Source organism: Phodopus roborovskii, unplaced genomic scaffold, assembly GCF_943737965.1.
Source record: "Phodopus roborovskii unplaced genomic scaffold, PHOROB, whole genome shotgun sequence".
NCBI lineage: Eukaryota > Metazoa > Chordata > Mammalia > Rodentia > Cricetidae > Phodopus > Phodopus roborovskii.
The window spans coordinates 9,348,498-9,372,941 of NW_026126563.1; the positions used below are offsets into that span (position 1 = coordinate 9,348,498).

The 24,444-nt window shown below is 37.2% G+C and overlaps 1 protein-coding gene across 4 annotated transcripts in view; it reads left to right on the top strand.

Moving 5' to 3' along the window:
- Window positions 1-24,444, top strand: part of Ark2n (arkadia (RNF111) N-terminal like PKA signaling regulator 2N) — a 71,404-nt gene that overhangs the window by 17,163 nt on the left and 29,797 nt on the right. For all 4 annotated transcript variants that reach the window (XM_051202261.1, XM_051202264.1, XM_051202263.1 and 1 more), the window contains exon 2: window positions 8,268-9,052. In XM_051202261.1, the coding sequence (XP_051058218.1) occupies window positions 8,338-9,052 (715 nt within the window). In that variant the 5' untranslated portion in view covers window positions 8,268-8,337. The remainder of the gene's footprint in view (window positions 1-8,267; window positions 9,053-24,444) is intronic.

Below are 24,444 nucleotides of genomic sequence, written 5' to 3' on the forward strand. Positions count from 1 at the left end.
TGAGGAGAGGAGTTTGTTGAAGACGCGAATGTAACAAAGCCTCCCACTCTCTGCATGTGGTCCAGTTGTGGGTCCCTGAATTAATTCCCATCTATGGCAAGAGGAAGCTTCTTTCATGATGGCTTAGCAAAAACAGTGATTTATAGGTATGGCAGAATATCATTAGTGTTCTTTTAGCAGAACAATACTTTGGGTTTCTCCTAGGTCCACGGTCTGTGTAATCTCAGGTTCTTGGCCACCTGAGCAGTATCAGACATCTCATGGAGTGGGCCTTAAATCTAACCAGACAGTGGTTGATTACTACCACAACTTTTGTGCCACTATTGTGCCAGAGTATCATGCAGACATTCTCCATGTTGAATATCCGTGACATCACTAGCACTGAGTACTTGTTGAGCATATCTTCAGTCCAATTACAGAGCTGTCGGTTACTACCCAGGTATGTGCGCCACTACTGTTTGCTTCAGGTTATCCGTGCCATGCTCATTGTTGATGTAGTTTATAGGTGTCATAACTGGGTAGGTCTGTTGCTTGTCTCCCTCCTTTGGAAGCTTGCATAGTGCCTCTGGACCATGAAAGCTAATCCTCAGCGGGGATGTGTTCAAGCAGTTCTAGCTTAGAGTACTCTGGGCCCTGCTTCTCAAGTGTGTGGTGTCTCCAGCAATAGGGATTTACCTTCCACCTTTGGGGCCAACCAAGGACAATAGCAATAGACTATAATATGTTTTGGGAATCTTTTGGAAAATCCTGGACATCAACTCAGGAGGGCTTCTCGTGTCTGGTTTAGGGTTTTTGTTAAGTGGTCTTTGACTCCTGGAGAGAGCATTGTCAGCCTAGATGAGAAAAGTTCATTAAAATTATATATGCGTATTATATACAGAATTACATGTATTATAGTTTTTAACGGTAAATAGTTAATAACTATGATTCCTTATGACTTTTCTATACTTCCTTATTGTAATTTTCACCCTCCTCCTCTATTTACCCCCCTCCTCCCTCCCTAAGGAACCCACTTTCCTATCCCCTATCAGATGACTTGTAGCCTGTTGTTCCCTTTACTTTCCTACCACCGTCTTATGATTTCCACCCTTCCCCCTCCAGAAAGAACCCCTCTTACATCATCAGTTTGTGGTTTCAACTGAAAAGTCTTCGGCAGCAATACACTTTTAACATCAGATGACTTCAGTTTGTATTTTGTCACAAGGGTAAAGGCTAGTTTCAGTTTGTTTCAGCAGAAATGCACTGTCATTATAGTGGTGTGAGTGATGGCTTATAAAGGTATACAGTTGAAAAGGTGAGGTATAAGACATACTGAGTACACAGAGGGCTCAAACATTGCCCTCTCTTCTTTCCTTCTTGCCTTTCTTAAGCTTTCCATTTTTCTTTCTTTAAATGGGATCTTACTGTGTAGCTAGACTGGCCTGGAACTTGTGGTCTAATGAATTCCGAGGGCTGGGATTATAGATGTGCCACCACATTTTGCCCACATACTTTGTTTGTGTGAGGGTTGTACTCTTGTGCTATTCTGTACACACTCAGGTTGATTATTTTTCTACCTCCTATTTTATCCTTTCTGTATTCTATTTTTCTCACCTAAAGAGTGTTACTCAAGCCCATTTTTCCCTTTTTGAAAGAGCTTTCCAGATCTGTCTGGAAGACTTGCTTCTGTTAAATAACTCTCAAATCTGCCTTTATTGAAGTCACTGTTATCTCATTTAGGAATAACTGTAAAAAACAAAATAAAACAAAAACAAAAAACCCTTATTTTATTTAACTTTATGTGTATTTGTGTGACTGAGTGTACGTCTTTGTACTACGAGTGTGCCTGGACCCTGAAGAGGCCAAAAGAGCCTCTGGAACTGGAGTTACAGATGATTGTGAGCTGTTATGTGAGTCCTGGGACCTGAGTTGTGATTTCTACAAGAGCAGTAAGCACTTTTAACTGCTGAGTCATCTCTCCAGCTCCATCACTTATGGATAGCTTAAGTAATTAATTTGCTAGAGGCAGCAAGAGAGCTTTGTTGCTTGAAGAGTTCTTCTCAAGGACCTCCACTCAAGTGTTGACTAGATTCAGGATTCAGTTGAGATCTTAGAAAAAAAAAATTGAGGATGAATCATAATGAAGCAAAGCTGAGGTTTATTGAGAAAAGAACAGTTTACACCTAAGGGGTGGATTAGGATTCCCACGTGTTTCCCAGAAATGGTGTGTGTGTGTGTGTGTGTGTGTGTTATCTTGAAATTACATATTTTAAAGGCTATAGTGTGTAAGTGTTTTAATGCTAGGCATGGTGGCACATGCCTTAATTACAGCATTTGGGAGGCAGGGACAAGTAGATGTCTTTGAGGCAAGCCTGATCTACACAGGAATATCCAGGACAGCCAAAGCTGTAGAGTCTTTTTTTTTCTTTTTCTTTTTCTTTTTCTTTTTTTTTTTTAAATCAGTTTATGGGGTGCCTTTACAAATTTATAGAAAGAAGAGGTAGTTTTGGTAAGATTAAAACAAGTCAGAAAGCTAAGAGAGGGGATGGAGAAATGGTTTTAGTGGTTAAGAACACTGACTGGGTTCAATTTCAAGACCCACATGGTAGCTCAGGACCATCTGTAACTCCAGTTCCAGGGCATTTGACATCTGACCTCTGTGGGCACTGTATACATGTGGTACATAGACATACATGTAGGTGAATATTCACATAAAATAAATCTAAAAAAAGATGAGGATTTTTAAGCGTTTCTTTTTTTTTTTTTAAACTATACATAGGACACCAGGCGGTGAAGACATATTTTGTGGTTGTAAGCATGATTCATCATCGTATATATAAGATTTTCTTAGGGGAAAAAAATAGCCTTACAGATGAGAAAGAATTTGTTTTTGAACTTGAAGATTTTATTTTTATGTTTATTTGCTTGTGTATGCCACATGTATGTGGCTGACCAAGGAGGCCAGGAGAAGGTGTTGGGTCCCCTAGGCCAAGCCAGACACATACATGGATGCTGGGAACTCAACAGGGTGCTCTGGAAGAGTGGTGGTGCTTTTAATCATAAGCCATCTCTCCAGCCTGAGAAAGGAGTTCTAATAATGTTAATTTTGGCCTTAAGCTTGGTTTGTTAGCTGATTTAACACCGTTGTTTGAGATCTGTCTTGGGAATGGAGGGTCATATCACTTCCTTTTGAATTTCTTGTTTTCATTTTGAAAGAATAGTTTTGTTGGAATTAGAGTTCTTGACAGTTTTCTACCTTGGAATGTGTGGGCTTCTGCTTCAAAGAAGAAATCAAACTGAAAATACAGTTCTTTTTCATTTGATGGGTTACTTTAGCTGATTTTAGTAGTTTTCTTTTACTTATTTATGATGTGAATATGTGGATCACTGTGCATTTATCTTGAGGTTTTTTTTTTTTTTTGAGTTTCTTAGACTTAAAAAAAAATCAAATTTAGAGTATGTGTGAATTGTTAATTTTCTTCCCTTCCTTCCCTTCTTTCTCCCTCCCTCTTTCCTCCTTCCCTCTTCTCCTCCTCCCTTTCTTTCTCTTCCTCCCCCTCCCTGCCTCCCTCCCTCTCGAGACAGAGTGTTATGTGGCTTAGTCTGGCCTTGAACTTGCTTTGTATCTGAGAAAGACATTGAACTCCTGATTCTCCATCTACATTCCAAGCACTGGGATTACAAATGAATGCTGTCACTGGCCTTTGGGATCCTTTTTTATTCCTTGTGTCTTATTCTCTTTTAAGCAATGTCATTAAATGTATGATGGTGTTTGTTATTTTGTTCATTCTGTAAATCTTCAAAGTGCTATTTGTTTTTATTTTTTCTTTTAAAATTGTGTGTGTGTGTATGTTTTGCTGAGAGTCAAAATCAGGGTTTGTGCATGCTAGGTAAGCTCTCTTTATCACTGAGATTGCATACCCAGTCCCTCCCTTAAGTGTTTTGAACATATTTTAAATAGCTCCTTTGAAGTCTTTGCTAAGTCTAACATCTGAGAATTTTCCCCAGTGACTACTTTTTTTCTTCTGTGTATGAGTCACCGTTTCCTGTTTCTTTTGGAAGTCTTTTTTTTTTTCTTGTTGAAATTGGACATCTCAGACAAAATATTGTTCCAGCTTTGGATTTTGATCTTTGTCCTTTTGAAGATGTTACACTTTATTTAGCTAACAGATCTATGAAATGTCTTCACTCCAAAATATAGCTACTAGTTTCTCTGATCAATATTTTTTTCTTCCTTTTCTTAAATTTTAAGCTTTTTAGTGGTTGCTTTTGTTACTTCTGGTACTTATTGATCAACAACCAGGGATTAGACAACATTTGAAGCTAATAAAACTTCATTCTCTCCTAGTAGATCTATATGTAGATATGGGATACATTTTAAAGCTGAATCCTTTTCAGAATATATCCACCACTGTTATTTTCTAAAATGCTTGACAAGGTAGCTCAGTATCTTCTGTCTTAGTTACCTTTCTGTTGCAGAGATAAAATACTAGTTACAAGCCTTTTCTGGCCTCCAGGAACACCTGCATACATACTTGTTGGTGCACAAACATACACTCGGCACATATACATAAAATAGAATAAGTAAATCTTAAAAAGAAACAACAACAGCAAGAACAAACTAAAGCCTATGGTGTCATTATCAGTGTCTCTGTGTCTTCCCTCCCTCCCTCCTTCCCTTCCTTCCGTCCCTCCCTTTCTCTCTTTTGGTTTTTTGAGACAGGGTTTTTCTGTGTAACAGTTCTGGTGTCCTGGAACTCGCTTTGTAGACTAGGCTGGCCTCTCACAGAGATCTACCTGTCTTTGACTAAAGGCCTGTGCTACCACTGTCCTGCTTTTTTCTTTTTTAAAATTCGTGTGTGTGTGTGTGTGTGTGTGTGTGTGTGTGTGTGTGTGTGTGAGAGAGAGAGAGAGAGAGAGAGAGAGAGAGAGAGAGAGAGAGAGAGAGAGAGGATGTGAGAATGTATGCTACATGTGTATGTGTGCCTGGAGAGGCCAGAAAAAGGCTTTGGGTCCTTTGCAGCTGGAGCTACAGGCAGTAGTGAGCTGCCCAATGGAGTGCTAGGAACTGAATGACCTCAGGTCTCCTGGAAGAGCAGCAAGCGTTCTTAACCACTGACCTGTCTCTTCTCAGCCGCTCACTCTCGATTCTTTTTCTTGCTTTCTCTTGTTCTGATGGCAGCAGTGGACAGGGCTCCTGCTAGTGTGACAGCAACTGCATGAGCAGGTCCACCAGCCTCTGTGTTGCACACGACCCTCTTTGCGGTTAAGTCAGACCAAAAGGTTAAAAATTTACACCAGCTGCTTTAATGAGTGCATTGATCTTCCCTGTGCAGGTCACCTCATGTTGCAGGATGAGAGCAGAGTAGATGCAGGCAAACATGGAGATAAGCCTTGGTGCACAGTGGGGATGGGGAGACTGCTGGAGTTGCTGGGTGATGTGCTGGTTACTCTCTAGATGGGATGAGGTCCTCAGTGCAGCTTTAGCTTCTGTACAAGACTGTACACATTGCAGCACGGAAGAAAGTGGCAATAAATTATTTTCAGTCGGATGCTATATTGTAATACTTTGAAATGGTCTAGTGCTTCCTCCACTCAAAACAAGACTTTGATGTGTTTGCTTTGTAATTGACATTATTTTCATTTTAGTGATTTCACTAAATTAGATATTCTTAGATATTTTACTTTAAAGACAAAAAAAAAAAAACTTTGTTCTAGAGTGTATGAATGGATTCTCGACAGAAGCATCAGTTGAGATTCTTTCTTTCTCCATCTCCCTTTCTCCACTCATATAGCTTTAGCTGACATTGATCTTGTTATGTAGCTGAGGATGATCCTCCTACTACCAACTCCTTCATGTTAGGATTGCACACACACTTAACCATGCCTTGTTTGTGCAGTGCTTGGGATTGAACTCAGAGCTTTTGCAAACACAATGCCTATCTAAATTTTTCTTAATTTATTTATTTATTTGAGGGTGGGGGTATACACATGCTGTAATTAAAAAAAAAGTGATGCAAGAGAGAAAGATGCCATGTGACAGAGTTCAAGTGGAGCTTTTTGGTTTGTTTGTTTGTTTGCTTTTAATTAGGGAAAGGGATCATAAAAAGGAGATGGGGGAGACCAGCCTCCAGGGACAGGAGCAGTGGGAGAGAGGAAAGGGGGGAGGGGGCACAGAAAGAAAGAGAGGAGGGCAGGGTCTTTTAAAAGGGAAGGTAGTGAATGCACACAGGTGGTGCTCTTAGTGGCTGCAGCTGAGGGCAAATCCTGTCAGATCCCCAAGGACAGGCCAGTACAGATGGCTAGGTGGTAAGTACCTTTATGCTACCCATTGAGTCATCTTGTCAGCCCCAACTCTTTTATTTTTATCAGAAAAATTTGTCTTATTTTTTTAATTCAAGGCTATTTTACATAGACATGCAAATAGTTTATGTTGTTAGCATACTTTATTTGTGACACTTTCTGTTTATTCATTTAGCTCGTATTCCCTCTGTTGATTTTCAGCATGGTTACATTTATTTTAGAATTGTTAAACATATATGCTTATTTTCATTTAATTAAAAAATTAGTTGTAATTCAAATATGTTAAGAATAGGCTACACAAGAGTTTCTCAAATTTGTCAATGCTCTATCAGGAATATTTTAGTTTTCCCAAGTTTGTTAAGGAAATTACCACAATGCCCATTTTACTAGAGAACAGGGCTAAGCAAAGCAAAAAATGCTACATAGAATACTATGTTTGTATGAATTAAAAAATGATGCTTCCAGTGGTAGAGCAATAAAAGGATTTTTCTGATATTTTCTGTTTTCTGTCATAAATGAACTGATAGTTGGTAGACTAAAGTAATGGAGATGCTGTATTATACCTCACTAGCATACCATCATGATTATATTTGTGCCTGTGACTTAAGGGGACATCATGGTCCTTGCCTTCTGTATTCTGTGTACAAGGTGAGGGAGTGGTTTGCCTTGCTTATTCTTGGCATTCTCTGGAAAACCATCAATTAATAAAATTACAGGCTGGTAGTTAGAAGTTATGTTCTGCTCATGATATTATGGCAATGGTGAGGACATTGGGTGCTAAATTTAGCAAATAAAGTGTAAAATGTGTAGGGAATTTTTCCTAAACTTGAATCTAGTCAGAGAATTTCCTGGGTTCACAAAGTAACTGAATTGTATTTTAGTGGTTGTTGTTTTTGAAACATAACATCTGACATGAGACTCACTCAATAGATGGAAGGAGAGAACAGCAGAATCTGTCCTTTGAGACAGGCACTCAATATGTAGCCTATACTGATGTCCAACTCAGTCCAAATTCATCCTTGCAATTGCCATATTACACGGTATGCTACTATGTCCAGTGGTCATGTCTCTTAATCCTCCTTTGGGACAGCTTCCATTGAGGGAGTGCAGACAGGATTGATGCATATAATTACTTTGGTTGCTCATTTACCAAAAGCATGTAGTTATCTTATTTTTTGTTTTTGTTGTTGCTGTTTTTGTTTTTGTTTTTTTTTGTTTTTTTTTCTTTTTAAGGAATCAGGGAGGAGTTAACTCATTCAGAGGATCTGACTTTGATACCCAGAACCCATGTCACATGCTGTGATGGCAAAGACAGGCTTTCCCTACAACTCACTGGCCAGCCAGCATAGTGGAATTGGTTATCTCCAGGCCAGTGATGGATCCTGTCTCACAAAACAGGTGGATGGCTTTTGAGGAATGACACAGGAAGTTGTCATCTGGCCTGCACATGCACCTGCACACACATGCATAAAGAAACACACCATCAACCCCCCTAGCAATCCATAAGGGTACATTAGATATTTCTGCCCGTTACATCTCCTCTTTCTTTGGGGTATTAAGTGGTATTTTAAACCATTGTTTTCATTTATACTAAAGTCAAGTATACATTATAGGTTTTCAAAGATTTCTTTCTTGAGTGCTTTAAGTCTTTCTTATTTGGGGATTGAACTCGGGGCGTCAGGTACCCTAAACAAGCACTCTGTGCTGTGCCTGTTTCCTAGCCCTATCTTAAGTTCTAACTCAACTCTTTGGTTGCTTACTGTAATTACAGCAAGATGGGATTAATGTTCTGATTTTAGTAGATAAGATTGCTAGGATTGTGCTGCTATTAAGTTCTTTGAGTATGACTGCCAGTCAAGCAGAATATGGGTATATAATATCTTAAAGGTCTGCCTAAGTAGTAACTCTTGCCGCTTAGAAAACTAGCATACTGTATAGGTTAACTCTTCCATGTCTGGTCATTGACTTTGTGTGTTTTCATGCAGGCTGCTTTCCTGTTGCATCTTTGATATCGTTTCCTAGACTCTGCTCCATGATTTAATTTGGAATTCTGAAATGAAGATGGAGGAGACAGTGGGAAAAGTAGAAGAACTCATTGAGTCTGCAGCCCCACCAAAACCCTCTGAACAAGAGACAGTCAAGGAGGAAGAGGGCTCTGTAGAACTGGGATCTCAAGTTCCGAAGGCTGGCGTAGCCGACTCTACAGTGCTTTCTTCAATGCCCTGTTTGTTGATGGAACTGAGAAGGGACTCTTCAGAGTCTCAGTTAGCATCCACAGAGAGTGACAAGCCCACAGCTGGCCGAGTTTATGAGAGTGACTCCTCTAATCATTGCATGCTTTCCCCCTCCTCTAGTGGTCACTTGGCTGATTCAGATACGTTGTCTTCTGTAGAAGAGAACGAACCCTCTCAAGCAGAAGTAGCAGTAGGAGGAGATACTTCAGGAGTATCTGGTGCCACTGTTGGGCGCAAGTCTAGACGGTCCCGTTCTGAAAGTGAAACATCTACTATGGCTGCCAAGAAAAACCGGCAATCCAGTGATAAGCAGAATGGCAGAGTCACCAAGGTTAAAGGTCATCGGAGCCAAAAGCACAAGGAAAGGATCAGACTACTGAGGCAGAAACGGGAGGCTGCTGCACGGAAGAAGTACAACCTGCTGCAGGACAGTAGTACCAGTGATAGTGACCTGACTTGTGACTCAAGCACGAGCTCGTCAGATGACGAAGAAGAGGTTTCAGGGAGCAGCAAGACAATCACTGCAGAGATACCAGGTAGAGGATGTTTTTTAAACTGACTGTAAGGCACCTGATGGCTTTTCTCCTTTTCTCAGCTGTCAGACTCAGTTAGATGTGTGACACTTGGAAAATCCAGGAGACCTGCAGCTCTTATAAATGCGAAGACTGCAGTCTATTAACAAGACATGGCCAACTTAACAAACACACCTGTTTTGAGTTGCCAGTGCACTTTAGCACATCAGCAAAAACATTAAGTGGTTAACGACAGGGGCGAGATTAGTTTCTAAGCAATGGGATTCTTACAGGTCTTTCTCTGTAACATACTATCTGAACTTCCACCATTGCCTTTCTAGCACTGCATAGATTTAATACTCACCGCTGAGCATTAATACTAAGTACAAGTACATTTTCCTCAGGAATAGGCACCTTGCTTTATTATCTAGTCTCTGCACTGAGCTTATGGTGTCTGGAATAATAAATACATTCTTTCATTAAAGCTTTCTAATTATTGTTCCTCCTAAAATAATAGTTTTATGTGTTCCCCCCTAGGTTTAGTGGATGATAAACCAGTTACCCATATTGCACATTTTTTTTATCCTACCTTGTCACTCAAATTGTAAAGAATGCTTTTTTTAAAAAAAACTTTCCCCTTAGTCTCCCAGGCTTTAAAAGTTATCTAGAAATTGGCCTGTTTCAGCTGTCATAGAGAAAAGGGTTATTACATTTTTAACACGTCTGCTTTCCCTTTCATTGGATATTGTGTGCCACAGAGACAGTCTTGAGATTTCATAGAGGAAGGAAGATGGTATCTGAATGGGTTTAAGGGACGAGTTCTCAGTATTGAAGAGAATTATATGACTAGGAATATTTTGTAAAGTTACATGCTTAATAGGTCATGGCAACATTGTTTATTGCATTAAAAAGGGGAAAGTTTTGGTTTTCTAAAGTTTTATAGATGACTTTTTTCTTTTTAGTTTTCTGTTTTATGCATAAGGCAACATATTGCTGGTATACAAAAAATATTTAAGAAAAATCATATTGGTTATCTAAATTTATACCTAACCATGTAAACTAAATATAAATAGCAAGAATGATTTAAAAAGTACTATATATGAACTTCTAACAGTAAGTCTCTTTTATATAGCATATTAAATATGTTTAAATGGTCTTGAGAAATGCTTTTTACTGTGATAACATCTTGGTTGGATTCCTTTAGTAGTTCCTTATATTAAAATGAGTGGGAAAAGATTTAAATGAAAGGAGCAGACTTTTGGGTTGTTGTTCTAAAGCATGTTCTAGGTATATTTTAGTTTTCTATTTAATAATATTTTTAAGGAAGCCTTTACATACCTGCAAAATTGTTTGTGTATTCTTATATTCTGTTCTAATCTATGAATCAGGTTATAATGGATCTCCTGGTATGGTACTTAATTCCAGTTATAAACAAGTTTTCATATAACCTCCTCAGCACTTTGCCTTCTTTATGGAAAGGGAGAAAGTGGGCAAATAAAACTCTTTTAAAAGCTAGAATCCCATTGTAGAGGTAAAATGAGTAATGTCTAATGAACACTCTCCTGATTTCCTTAATATATAGACTAGGTGTTGTTTATTCATTTCATGACTATCATAACTTTTTTTAAGATTACTGAAATGCTGGTCTTCTGTTTGCCATCTATTCTGAATTGTATACTAATCAAACATTGACGTAAATTAATATTTACTATAGTTTCCTTTTTTTTTTTTCATACTACTTAGTAAGTTTTTTGTCAGGTCAACCATATTGTTATCTCTGAAAAACTGTGACCTTGTACATTTCTACTGTGACAGACATAGGTTTTAATTTCCTGAGTCATATTATGACTTTGGGCAAGACGGGAGGAGCACTCAACCTTGCAGCAAGGGTAGTTGTTGAAAAGTGCTGTGAACCAGCTTGAGTGCAACAACTGGGACACTCCGTGAGCTTAAATCGGATGTGCCTAACTGAATCAAATGCTGAACTTTGAGTCCAGCTTTTACACAGAATGGAGAGCAATTGGACAGTTTAGTAATTCAGAAAATGCTTTATTACAAGCTTTGTTTGAAGGAAGTGTACTGATTGTACTATATGCTCAGAAATTTAACAGCATATTTTAAAGAATGCAGACAATGGTGCAGAGTAGCACAGGCTTACTGATTTAGTCTGATGTACTTGGGAAGAGTTTTTAAAAAATGAATTAACCGATAGGCTTAGTATTACATTGTACCGTTTTCCTGAAGTTTTTAGAGATATGGATGCTTTAATATTTGGAAGAACATGATGAAGATAATCTGGCAGTACTTTCATTTGGAGGACTTAGAGATTTTATGATAAATTTATAGTATTTTATAATAAATTGATGTAAAAATACTAAGTGATAGTTACCTTGAATACTAAGGCTTTTATCAAATGCCTGGCTTATCTCTCGAGATTTTGATATGCTTTATATATTATCTTTGCAGTTTTATGATTAGAACATTTATGTTTTATGCTTTTTTTATAGTTTGTGAATGGGACATTATTTTTTCATGGGGGGATAGTTCACTAGAATCATTCTAGCTCTGTAAAGTTTCTTGGAAGTGTTTTGATTTTAGCTAATAAGAATAATGGGCATTAAACTTCAGTTCAAAGAATGAGTTTCTTGAGTAAACATCTGCATCATTGTATATATGGACATCCAGAAAACATTTCTTTCTCCTGTAACCCTTCCTTGTCATTAATAACATAAAGTGAGCCTTCAGGTAGCTTTGTCTCATCTTGACTATTATGGCCTACTTTTTTTGTGTGGTCTAATAATCTTATAAATGCTTTTTCAGAATGAGGTCCCAAAAGGGGGTCCCCATGTGGCAGGTAAGAGTCAGTGTGTCAGCTGGCTTACATTTTCTGGAGTAGGTAAGGATGGTTATTGAGGACAGCTGTCTACAATCACGTGAATTTTTAATTCATGTGAGGCCATCAGACCAGCTGAGCCCTACTGAAGTTAGCATCTCTATACTAAATGTCCACCATAAATATGGTATTCAGATGCATCATGGCAAATTTGTCTAGCTATTTTCTATGATTATTATACTTAAGTGATTCTCATCTAGAATTAGACATTCTTAAAAAGCAACAAATTTGGGGTTGAGAGGTGGCTCAGTGGTTAAGAGTGAGTACTGCTCTTTCAGAGGTTCAATTCCTAGTCACTCACATTGAATGACTCAAAACTGCCTCTAACGCTAGCTCCAGGGGATCTGATGCCTCTAGCCTTTGTGCACACATGTACACGCGCGCGCGCACACACACACACACACACACACACACACACACATCTTTTTAAAAATAGTAGTAAAATTTTAAGTTACCATAATTTCACCTCTTAAAAATGACTTTGAAGTTTTTTATTTTTATTTTTATGTGTACAGATGTTTTGCCCGAATGCATGTGTGTGGACTATGTATGTGCCCAGTGCCTGTGGAAGTGAGACGAGGGTTTTTGACCCCCTGGAACTAGAGTTATGGATGACTGTGAGCCACCATGTGGGTGCCTGGAATTGAACTCGGGTCTTCTGCAAGAGCAACATGTGCTTTTAACCACTTAACCAGCCCCCTATAATTCCACTTTAATATTTGAGTATGTTGTTGTCTACAATATCTAACAAAATTTGTCATACTGGGTATACTTCTGTGTTGATTTTCTTTATAACATTGCATTTTTGAACCTTTAGTACATTATCCTCTAGATTATTTGGATTTTGAATAATTTAGTTAGCTATAAAAATAACTTCCCTAATGCTTGCCATTTGGGCTGTTTTTATATTCTGTTGTTATAAGTATGAACACTTAGAGCTCCTGACCATATAGTTTAAAACTATGTTTAAAAATACAGTTATTGTATCTTTGAGTTTGAATATTTATGTATTTCTATAGATATTCTTGTTGATTTGGTGAAGAATTGGAGCTTCAGGTTAATTGTATTCCTTTGTTATGTAGTGAAGTTGAAAAACTACCTTTGCGACTTGTTTCTTTTTTGGTAAACAGTTTTCATGTTCTTCATATGTTTTCTTTTTGGCATGTGTCTCCCCCCCCCTTCTTAATCTGTAGGAGTTTTTAGTCTATTGGGTATTTAATTGTTTGGAAAGTTTTGATATTAATCCAAGTGGTGGTGACTCATAGTAGAACTTTAGACTCTAAGGACCCCATGAAGCACTAGTCATTGACTTTACTCCTAGATTGAGTAGGAAGTGACTGACCCTCAGTGGCTAAAAGCCTCACGTGTTTAATGTAAATATGTTTTCTGTAATTTGGAATTAGTTTGGCAGCTGTTTGGTAGATAATATTGCTAATACAACACAGAGGCAGAACATTCAGGTGAAAACTGTTCTGAGCTTAGCAAATGCAGACTAGTCTAAAAGAGTCATGCAGGTTTTAACCTAGTTATGTGTTTTAATAGCCACTTAAAACTGTTGGTGCCCAGGCCACACTCCAGCCCAATCAGATTGGATTCTTCTGGGGTCTAAACCTAGGTACCAGTTCCTTTACAGCTCTCCAGGCGAACTGTTCGGTTAAGTCAGCCAGGCTGTGTGGTGAGAGGGAGAATGTTAAACTACCTGGTAGTCTGGCCACCTGAGTTGCCAGTGGGTGCGATGTTCTAACAAATGGGCTCTGATTATTCGAAATCAGAGTTCTGTATTAATTAATTGGGTGGGCACCTCTTTCTCCATTTAAGTGAAATGTTTGCGTTTTTGGACAGTGTCTTATTAGGTAACTGCCTTGACAAGGTCCTCCTGCCTCCATCTCATTTGCCACCATGCCGACCCTAAGTGTTTTTAAAGCATACATTGTTTAAGGGGTTATCTGGGTGCTACGGTGCATGCATGTTAAATTAGTAGCCTCATGTTAAAGCATAAAGATACATTATTTCCATCCTTTTTATCTAAAGTGAGTGCCCATGCTAACTTTGTGTGTACAACACAGACTATACCTTAGTGTAAATACAAAGACCCTGTTTACTTAAGAAAGAATACCGCCCTGTTTTTATTTTTTTTTAAAACAAACTACTTTTTAATAGTTTTCAGTTGAGCAGAGTTCCTCCAAGTTCCTGCCTTCACATATAGCCTCCACACTATCAATAACACAAATTAAAGTGTACACTTTTTAAAAACAATGATGAAGCCACATTGACCTTCTATTATCACCTAAAGTCCTTTATGTACTGTTAATGTTCACTTTGTTTTTTTTTCTAAGTTCTGTGAATTTTGACAAAGATGCCCTTTGATTTTAGTCCTCAAAATTCATATTTGTTGGTGTTTATGGCTGTCAGTCCCCTCTTTGAGGCTGGGACTTCTGTTATAGTCCTCAGTAAAATGTTCTCTCACTATTTCCTGAATTCAGAATTCAGTTTCTAAATACCTACTATATATTCATCAAGAAATAGGTAATACCAGTATTTTAGAGATCATCTCTGCTTACTGGTTTTCTGCCCTGTACTTATTTTTACCCAGCACATGCAGTGAGGCTAAAAGGAAAAAGATTATTCTTTAAATTCTGCTTAAGCCAAGCAGGGTGGTACCCATCTATAATTCCAGCATTCCAGAGGCTAAGGCAGGAGTTTAATGAAAGGCTTAGCTGTATAGCGAGTTCAGGGCTAGCCTATGCCACCTAATGAGACCCTGCCTCAAAGAGAGGAGTACAAAGTTTAGGTATAATAACACTCTGTAGTCACACACGGCCCCTAGGAGGCTGATGCAGAGTGATTGCAAGTTAAGCCAGCGGAAAACATTTGAGACACTATCTCAAAAGCCACAGGGAAATATAAATTCTATTTGGTCTGGTTTTCCTAAGCTAAATATATGATAGGAGAAGATACATCCTTCTCAAAGGATCATGTATGTCAAGAGAAGGCTCTTTTTTTCTTTTTTAAAGTGGAGATAATGGATAGTCAGAAGAAAAGGGGTAAGATGAAGTTGGAAGAAATGTAGGTAACAAACTTGAGGAGGTTTTTATTGATAAGTAAAATGGGGCTAAAAATTTGCCGCAGCATGTAGCTATAGAAAAGAGGATAGCATAAATAAAAAGTTCTTAGTGTCTACAGTTATTCTTGATAATGAGCCATTCTTTTGCATCTTCGTAAATAACCACTAAACAATAAAGTGAGCCATGCTTTTAGAAATAACCTGGAGTAAACATAATAGAACAGTTCATAAGATTGTATTTTTCAGTTTTGTTTGTTTATTTCTGGTGGTGCTGGGCATCAAACCCAACCAAGACCTTGCACATGCTCCCTCATCGAGCTCCATTCCAAGTCCACAACTGTTCATATGCTTTCTTGATGTAGGCAGGTGGTAGAAGTCCAACATTGATTCCATCAGTCGGTAGAATTTTATCAGTGAATCCATTTTATTCACAAGTATTTTGCATACTTAATACACTATGTTGGGAGCATAATAGTGAATGAAGTTTCTTTCCTCACAAAAAATATACTCTTCCCTAAGGAGCCAGATAATAAATGCATTAATTGTTACTAGGTTGTTCTACACTATGTAATAATAGTATATAGTAGTATATATTCATATATACCAATATATTACTAATATTACTAGTACATACTAAGATATATTAATATGTATAATATACCAATACTAATAATGCCAACTACCACAACAATAATAAAGCATATAGGAGATAAAGACTGAATGGGTGTTGGATAGAAAAGTTATTGTAGATAGTGTAGTCAAGAGTAGTGTGAGAAGACAGTCTATTTAATATTGGTCCTGAAAATGAAGACTTTAATACTGTTAGTTTTGTTAGAGGACTAAGAGGACTAAACCAAAGCAGACCAGCTCAAGGATGAACAGTTTGTGTAGGGCCGTATCTTAAACTAGAATCCTGTGAGGCCACTCTTCTGTAGAATATTAATACCTGTTGTTCACATATTTGGAATATGACAGATTATGTGAAAACAAGTTTCTTTACTGCAGGACAACTTAGAATTATTATATAGGGGATAAATATGATTTGTACTGTGCCCTATAATTTACTTATTTATTTTCCTATCTATTTATTTTTGAGGCAGGGTCTCATTGTAGCCCAGGTTGACATCTAGTTGAGGATGATCTTGAACTTCTGACTCCCCTACCTCCCTCTTCCAAATACTGGTATTATAGGAGTGCATTACCACATAGGGTTCATGTTGGGAATTAAACCCAGGCTTCATGCATGCTAGGCAAATACTGTACATCCTGCGTACTTAACCCACATACCCCAAACTTAAAAACAAGACTCCTGCTCCCAGGGACATATAGTCCTTTTAACACCCTGGCTGACACTAAGGTTTTTTGTGAGACTGGCCCAGAACTACACATATATCTGTACATTCTTTATGTGGTTTTCTATACAACTAGAAAACAAAAGTTTTCAGTTAGGTGAGAATTACCTTGTGATGACTGGTTATTTGCTCACCTGACAAAGTGTTACCTTTTAGGGTTCTAAAGCCAATGCCATTAAAACAGTCAAATATACAGTGGCTCCCAACTAAAGCTGCACATTAAGATTGTCTTCAAAACTTAAAAAAAAAATAAACCTTAGATATCTTGGAGCTGTTTGGTTTGTGGTATTACTAAGCTACTCCGGGTTCTTAAGTTTATCAAAAACTAAAAACTAGTTAATTGCAGGTAAAGACAGTTGTCCAGTAAGAGAACAAATTTTCCCAGATCACTGAATTCATGAAAAAGGGTAATACCATATGATATTAGTAATTTTTATTAATTTCCTTATAATAAGTTACTTTGGCTTTTCTAGTGAATTTCAACACTGCTTATCAGGCTTAAAAACAAACAAACAAACAAACAAACAAACAAAAACAAAAAAATGCTGTTGTCACTTTCCTGAGTTAAATCTGTTTAATTAAAAATACACTTTTCTAAATTATTAATGTTCTACTAAGTGGCCTCAGTGTCTTAACGCTGACATCAGTTGTATTTGAGTGTTTGAGTGAGTGTTCAAGGAAATAGGAAATGCCAAGACTCCTTGACAGGAGCTGTGGTATGTGATAGGAACTGCGTAGGCGCTGTTCTAGAAGGTGCCAGGAACTGTTTTGCTGAGGTATAGAGACAGGCCAGGTGGAAGTCCTGAATATAGGTGGGAAACTAACTCATGTTGACACTGGGGAAGACAGTGAGCAGTCCTTGAACCCAGGGAACCCAAAACATAGTGTCTTACTCCAGGAGTTACCCCCTATCCAGCCAGGTCCTTAAATGCTGATGTCCAGCTTGCAAGTGCTGCCACAAGAACCCTTTGTTACTACTTACATCCCTTACCCATTTGAAGGTTGACAATATTTTAGAATTATCAAAGACATAAAATGGAAGCATTTCTGAATCACCTATGAACTTGTCACTAGTGTGTTGCCCATTTTATGGCTTAAGGAAAAAGTATACTTTTGTCTATTAAAACTTTCTTTTGATGGTATTTTAAAGAGTTTATATCAAACAGGTTGGTTTTGGTTTTTCTTTTTAAATTAGGTATTCCTAGCTAAGCCTGACAGCATGTACCCATAATCCCAGCACTTGGGAGATAGGGAGGCAAAAATACAGGGAATTCAAAGCCTCTACAGCTATTTAGCAAGTATGAGGCTAGCTTGGGCTATGTGAAACTGTTTCCAAAAACAAACAAAAAGCAAAAGTATTTAAAAAAGAAAGCAGCAATTTTCTAAGTTTTATCTTGTATTTTATTTTTTAGGTTGGAACATAAACCATATTTTTGCAGCAATAGGAAGGAATGATTTTGTGCCTATTCATGCAAAAAAAAAAAAACTAAATAAAACTTTAATAAAAAGATAATTAGTAAAACCTCAAAGTTAGCTTATAATTTGAAAATACCATAAACCATTCATTCATCCCATGAACATTAGTCAATTTGCTGATTCAAATCTTGTAATTTTTGTACGATTATGAAAGAATAAACTACATGAACATTTTTATATTCCTTGTTATTTAACGAATTAATTTGTCAATAGTCTTCATTAAATTATAATATAATGTACATGGGAAGCATACATTACTTTATTGAGTAAATATTTACTTTTGTACCAGTTATATGCAGCATACTGTATGGGATACCAAAGCATGATGGTACAGGCCTATAATCATAACATTTAAGAGACTGAGGCTGGAGGACCATGAGTGTGAAGTCCGTCTGAGTTATAGCAAAATCCTTCCTTAAGGGGAGCAGGGTAGTATTGTAGGAAAGGCCAGCTTACTGCAGGTTGTCGTCCTGCATGAGGAAAAATAGTGTAGTAGTCCCCCCTTCTTGGGAGAGGGTGTGCCCTGAGATTTCCAGTGGATGCTGTAAACTGCATGTAGTACCTTGCCCTTTATATACTCTTCTTCTTCTTCTTCTTCTTCTTCTTCTTCTCCTCCTCCTCCTCCTCCTCCTCCTCCTCCTCCTCCTTCTTCTTCTTCTTCTCCTTCTCCCCCCCCCTCCTCTCCTTCTCCCTCCTTCTCCTTCTCCTTCTCCTTCTCCTCCTCCTCCTCCTCCTCCTCCTCCTCCTCCTCCTCCTTCTTCTTCTTCTTCTTCTTCTGTATGTACATCACTGTAAAGCTTAGTTTATAAATTAAGCACATTAATGAAATTAGAAAAATTATAACAGTACACTTAAAGTCCTGTTGGAGTATATTCACCCTTACTGTGATGCAGTGAGATGGAGACATCATGCCTACATGGTGGGGTGAATACTGTTGGCCTAGAGTTGGGCTGTTATGCAAAGGCTCCTTGAGCACAAGTGCTGTTAACACTGAAATATTCTCTTAACTGAGATGGTGGCTTTCCTTGTGAATACTCTGGAGAAAGGAATGGTTCAGAGCCCGAGTTCACAGCTGTGGAAGATTTCACCACACTACTCAGAATATTGTGTGAATTAAAATTTGTCAACTAGTCATTTCTGCATTTTCCTCTTTATTACTTCTGTCTTCAGTTGACTCTAGGGTAACTGAAACCAAGGAAAACAAGAGTGCCCTTACGGGGCCATACATACTTTCCATCTGTTACACAGATCAACTTTAATCTTCAACTTAAAATTGACCCTGGCAAGGATCAGTCAGTGGAATGGAATGGTTTTCAAGTTTCTAGTGAAAAAGTTTATTTTGTTCTTAATTTTGTTTTCATTTTAATTTTGTTTTCATTCCTTAGACTGAAATAGATAATCTTTGGTTGGTTGTGTTAAAAGTCCCATGGAGTGTGACAAAGGGAATAAATACGATAGAATGGACAGGCTTGTTGGGCTTGGTGATGTATGCCTCTAATCCCAGGGTTGGGAAGCAGGAGGCAGGGGGAAGGAGTAGCAGCTCAGAGTCATCCTACTGTGTAATAATCCCCGCCCCTAAAGCAAAAGCGGGAGTCTGCAGCATCATAGATGGGTCTGTATGTGCGATTTTTTTTTTTTTTTTTTTTTTTTTTTTTGGCCAGTCTTTTTGAGGATTTGTAGATGTATGATTGGTTGAGAAACAGCTAAATTGGCATGAAAGTCTTCAATAGGGATACATAATTTTGCTATTGTTATACTATCTTTTTTAAGTTATACTATCTTTTAGAGAAACTTGGCCTTTTCCTTTACATCATTGAAAAAAATTTCTCTTATGTATGCAATTACATCAACTTAGTAAAACACACACACACACACACACACCAAATTCTATGTTTTGTAGACTGAGTAGTATATTTAGAAGTTTGCATGTAAGAAATTGAAACCTATAATTCATCTTAATATTTCTCAGTAATCTTATGTGGGGAAAAGACTGTTACCTCTTTCCCTACTCACTTTGAGAGAGGACTTCTTACAGCACAGGATGGTCTTGAACTAGTAATGTAGCTGAGGATGCCCTTGAATTTATGATTCTCCCATCTCCCTCACCCAGTTTATGATGTGCTCAGGAGCCAACCCAAGCCTTCATGCATGCTAAGCAGACATTCTGACAACCGGGCTACATTCCAAGCCCATTGTTTTTCTTATTGGTAGTCTTGAGATGTGACCCAGGACCTCAGACATGCCAGGAAGGTATCATTGAGCATGCAGATATTTGCAACTTTTAAATTAATAGTGACAGACTCAGCCAAGGTTTTCCTTTGTCTTAGAAAATTTGAATTAAACAAATACTTGTAATTTTTTTTATTTTTAAAACATAGTGTATGAGAACTGTGAGTTAACTGTAGAAAGTTTAATATGTTCTTACCTAAGAATGTCTTTGTAGATTGATGTCCTCATTACTGTGTAATGAGTTCAGAGTTTATGAACTTCATTGTTGATCAATGGAGATAAGGTTTGAGCATCAAGATTTTTCCCCTGTAAAAGATACAGGCGTTCATTATAACTGATGGGGGTTTCTCTGAAGAATACAGTTACAGACTATGTCAGATTTTATAAATACATTTGTGCATAGACCTTCTTACAACAGAATGTCCTGCCTTTGTTATTAATACATACGTGCATAGATCTTCTTACAACAGAAAAAATGTCCTGCCTTCGCTATTAATACATACATGCTTAGATCTTCTAACAACAGAAAGAATGTCCTGCCTTTGGATAACTGACTGGACTTTGATCAATAAATAATCTTTCCTTGAAGTTGAGATGTTTTCAGAGGGAATTTATTTTGTCTTTGCTTTCATTCTGGAATCACAACTTCTACTAGAAGTAGACTTATATTACTTTAATTTCAGCATGCTTCCATGACTTTCTAATGCATGCATAAACTTAATGAGTTCTGTTTTGCTTTCTGATAAAAATATTTAACATAGTAAGCAAGTAATAAGTAACTGAAAATTACATTTATTTTTAAAATAAAAAGAACAATTCTTTTAGAAATAACCTGTAAGAATTTTTTTGATTGTATTGATTATATTGACTGGATATAGTCTCATATTTGTTGTTGAGTGAGAGCTCTATAGATTTTTGTTTGATTTTGTTTTTGAGATAGCGTCTTACTATATAACCCTTGGCAGGCCTGTAACTAGATCAGGCTGGCCTTGAAATCACAGAGATCCACCTGCCTCTACTTCCCAAGAACTGAGATTAAAGGCATGTGCAATCACCTGGCCATATAAATAAAACAAGGAAAATTCAACTAATTGGGATTTTAAAGTAGTAGTCATTTTCAGGTAATAGAATACCATTTTGACTATTTGAAGGTATGTTAAATACTTGTCATTTTGGGAGGTCTTCTGCAAAAGTTTGGATAAAAATGGGGAAGTGGGTTTTGGTAAAAGAAGGAACTCCATAACACATGGATGTAATTCAAAGAATATATATTAAAATATTAAGAATTAGACTAAACTTGGCATTATACAGTTTGTAGGGGTTCGCCTTAAGAGTAATTTTGCAGTAGAAACATGAACAAAAACTTTTATTCTGATGTGGTTTTCACACAGTGCCTTGAAGATAATACATTACAACCATCTTAAGGATTGTTGGTTTTTTGGGAATAGATTTTGCTCTGACAATGGCACCATTTCCAGATTGCACAGATTCAAAAAAAAAAAAAAAAATCTTCCTTCAAAACAATTTGAGTTTGTGTTAACAGTAATTTAAAGAAGTGGGTTATTAAATTTGCCTTCAGTGAGGTAGATGTCAGTATTCTTAAAATGAATGAGAACTGTTTCCAGGTTAAGTGGTAGCAGTTTAATGTAGCTGTTATTTAAGTGCCTAGTGGTCTACCCTTCACTTCCCACGGATTCCTGTAGTTGTCCAGCAATCTAAAAATGATAGAACACATATCCTGTTTGCATTTACTTGTAGTCTGTAAATGGATAGTCATGGCAGGAAGCGTCTTTCAAACCCCAACACTAGTCCAAGCATTGCTGAAATGCTTTTATGTGAGAGTGTAATCCTTTATCTGGGCTATGACATTTCTTAATAGCTACACATAGAATTTTCTTTTTATCTATTTCATTTTTTTCATGGGATAGAGAATTAGATAATCAAAAAGTTGTTACTCCATTTATGTTATTTGGCAAATGTTAGGGAACATGTTTAGTTATAACTCTTTTACTGACTATTTTATTTCCTCACAGTATTTCACTTTATTTTGAGCCATTTGAAGGACATAATCCCCTCATTAAGTTATGTATTCTAACAATGTTTCTGTAGTGTGTTTTCTCCCTGGTGTTTACTAGTTTAGCATTCTGAAGCATTACATATCTAATCATTTGAAGAGACTCCAAGTAGCAGATTAAAGTAATCTAGTTTTTAGAGCCACTTATGAGACAGTAACAATTATATTGATATATATTTTACAAACATTATTAAAATTGAGGTAACCTTAAAAGTTCAAGTAAAATTTTAGTTTGGAATACATAAGAAATTAGAAGCTTAAGATTAAATATTTTGCATGAGTTTCTAAGTTTTAAAAGATTAACTTTATATGTATAAGTGCTCTGCTCAAAAGTATGCATATGTAGCATATGTGGGTCTGTTGCTTCTGAGGTCAGAAGAGGGCATAGGTCTCCTGGAACTAGAGTTACAGATGGTTGTGAGCCATATGAGTACTGGGGGCTGCACCCTGGTCCTCTGTAAGAGCAAGTGTTCTGAACTGCAGAGCCATCTCTCTAGCCCCTTACATGAAGTTTTTAAAAATAGGAACTTATTTTTAATTTTTTACCCGTCCTTCCTTCTTTTCTTCCCTCCTTTTTTATGTTTTGTTATTTTTCCCAAGTCAGAAAAAGGAGTCTAATCTCAGGGATGTGTATGCCTACACATATATACCTATCACCTTAATTCTGAATTCATTAAAATGAATTTGATGAGTGTCTAGATGCAAATTCCTATGTTGTAGTCTATAGTAATAGGAATGGATCTAGTCATCAATACGCTGTCTGTTTGTTGCTTCCCCCACCCCCTTTTTAGTTTTTCGAGACAGGCTTTGGAGCCTGTCCTGGAACTAGCTCTTGTAGACCAGGCTGGTCTCGAACTCAGGGAGATCTGCCTGCCTCTGCCTCCCGAGTGCTGGGACTAAAGGTGTGTGCTACCACTGCCTGGCTCATTTGTTGCTTCCTTACATACAAAGGAAAATGTTGCTCAATATAAACTTAGTTATGGTAATTAAACTAGAGAGATGAAGGGCTTTTATTTTAAAACAGTATCTTTGGACAGAAATTACTGCTAACAGGCTGAATAAAAAAAATATAAGAGATCTAGCTTTAGCGTGATGGTCCATGCCTGTAATTCTAGTACTTGGGAGATGAAGAGAATGGATCTGAGTTCAAGTTTAGTCTGCTATGCTTTCAGGCCAGTTAGTGTACATAACAAGTTCTAGGCTATCGAGGGCTATATAATGAGCTCCTAGCTTTAAAAATGTCTTTAAAAAGCAACACACAAACACACACACACACACACACACACACACACACACACACACACACACGTATTTTGTTTATTGCTTTACTGTTATGTAGGTTTTAAGCAAGGGCCTCTGAGTATAGGCATTTCTAGGCTTATGAAAGCTTATATGACGCATACAAATACATTGTGGTTGTTAATAAAAATATGTAAATTATTTTGTTCAGCAAGTCATCTTAGGTTGATATTACCGCTAAACCTTTGTTTTGTAATTGACAAGGTCTTGTATGTAGCTGCCCTTGAATTTGTAATCCCCCTGTCCCTCCTTGCTTCATCCTGGGATTGCGGGTCCTTGTCACCTTGCTTGACTATTACTGATAATTCTTTTTTTTTTTTTCTCTTCCTCTTTTTTTTCTTAATTTTTCATTTTATCTGTTTCTTTTTTAAGACAGGGATTCCTTAATGCAGGTTGACCTGAGCTCACTTTGTAGCCAAGGCTGATCTTGAACTTGTGATTCTCTTGGCTCTGCCTCTTAAGTTCTAGGGTTACAGTTGTTATCATCACATTTTTAGTAAGCAGTTGGCTTTCTCTAATGGTGATTAGACCACAGTTACAGGAAAAATGGTAGTCTGTCTTCACATGCATATAATAAAAAAATTATGGGCAAATGACCTTAACAAAAGGCAATCTTCTGAAAGTATTTTATTGTATTTAGTTTATGCCTTTTTATTCTTTTAAAAATGATTTAAATAATGTTTGGGGTGGTAAGAAGATTTTGTGTTATGCAACATGTCAGTAAGTATAGTATCAAAAGTAGTTCTACCAAATTTATTAAATTTAACATTAAATGTATTTTATTGATTTGTCCTATGAAATTCTTTTTTAGGTTCTCTCCGATTCTTTTTAAAACATGGCATAGGTGCCTTTAATCATAGCATAGACAAGAAATGTGTCAGTTTATCTAGAAAGTATATGAATTTATAAACGTAAATAACATTGAAAACTACTTCATTCTATGCTTTTGGAGGGGGGATTGTAATTTTTGTTCTTACTTCCTTTGACGTTTAGAGAAGTTAGAGTCAGCATCAGACTAGAGCGCAAAGT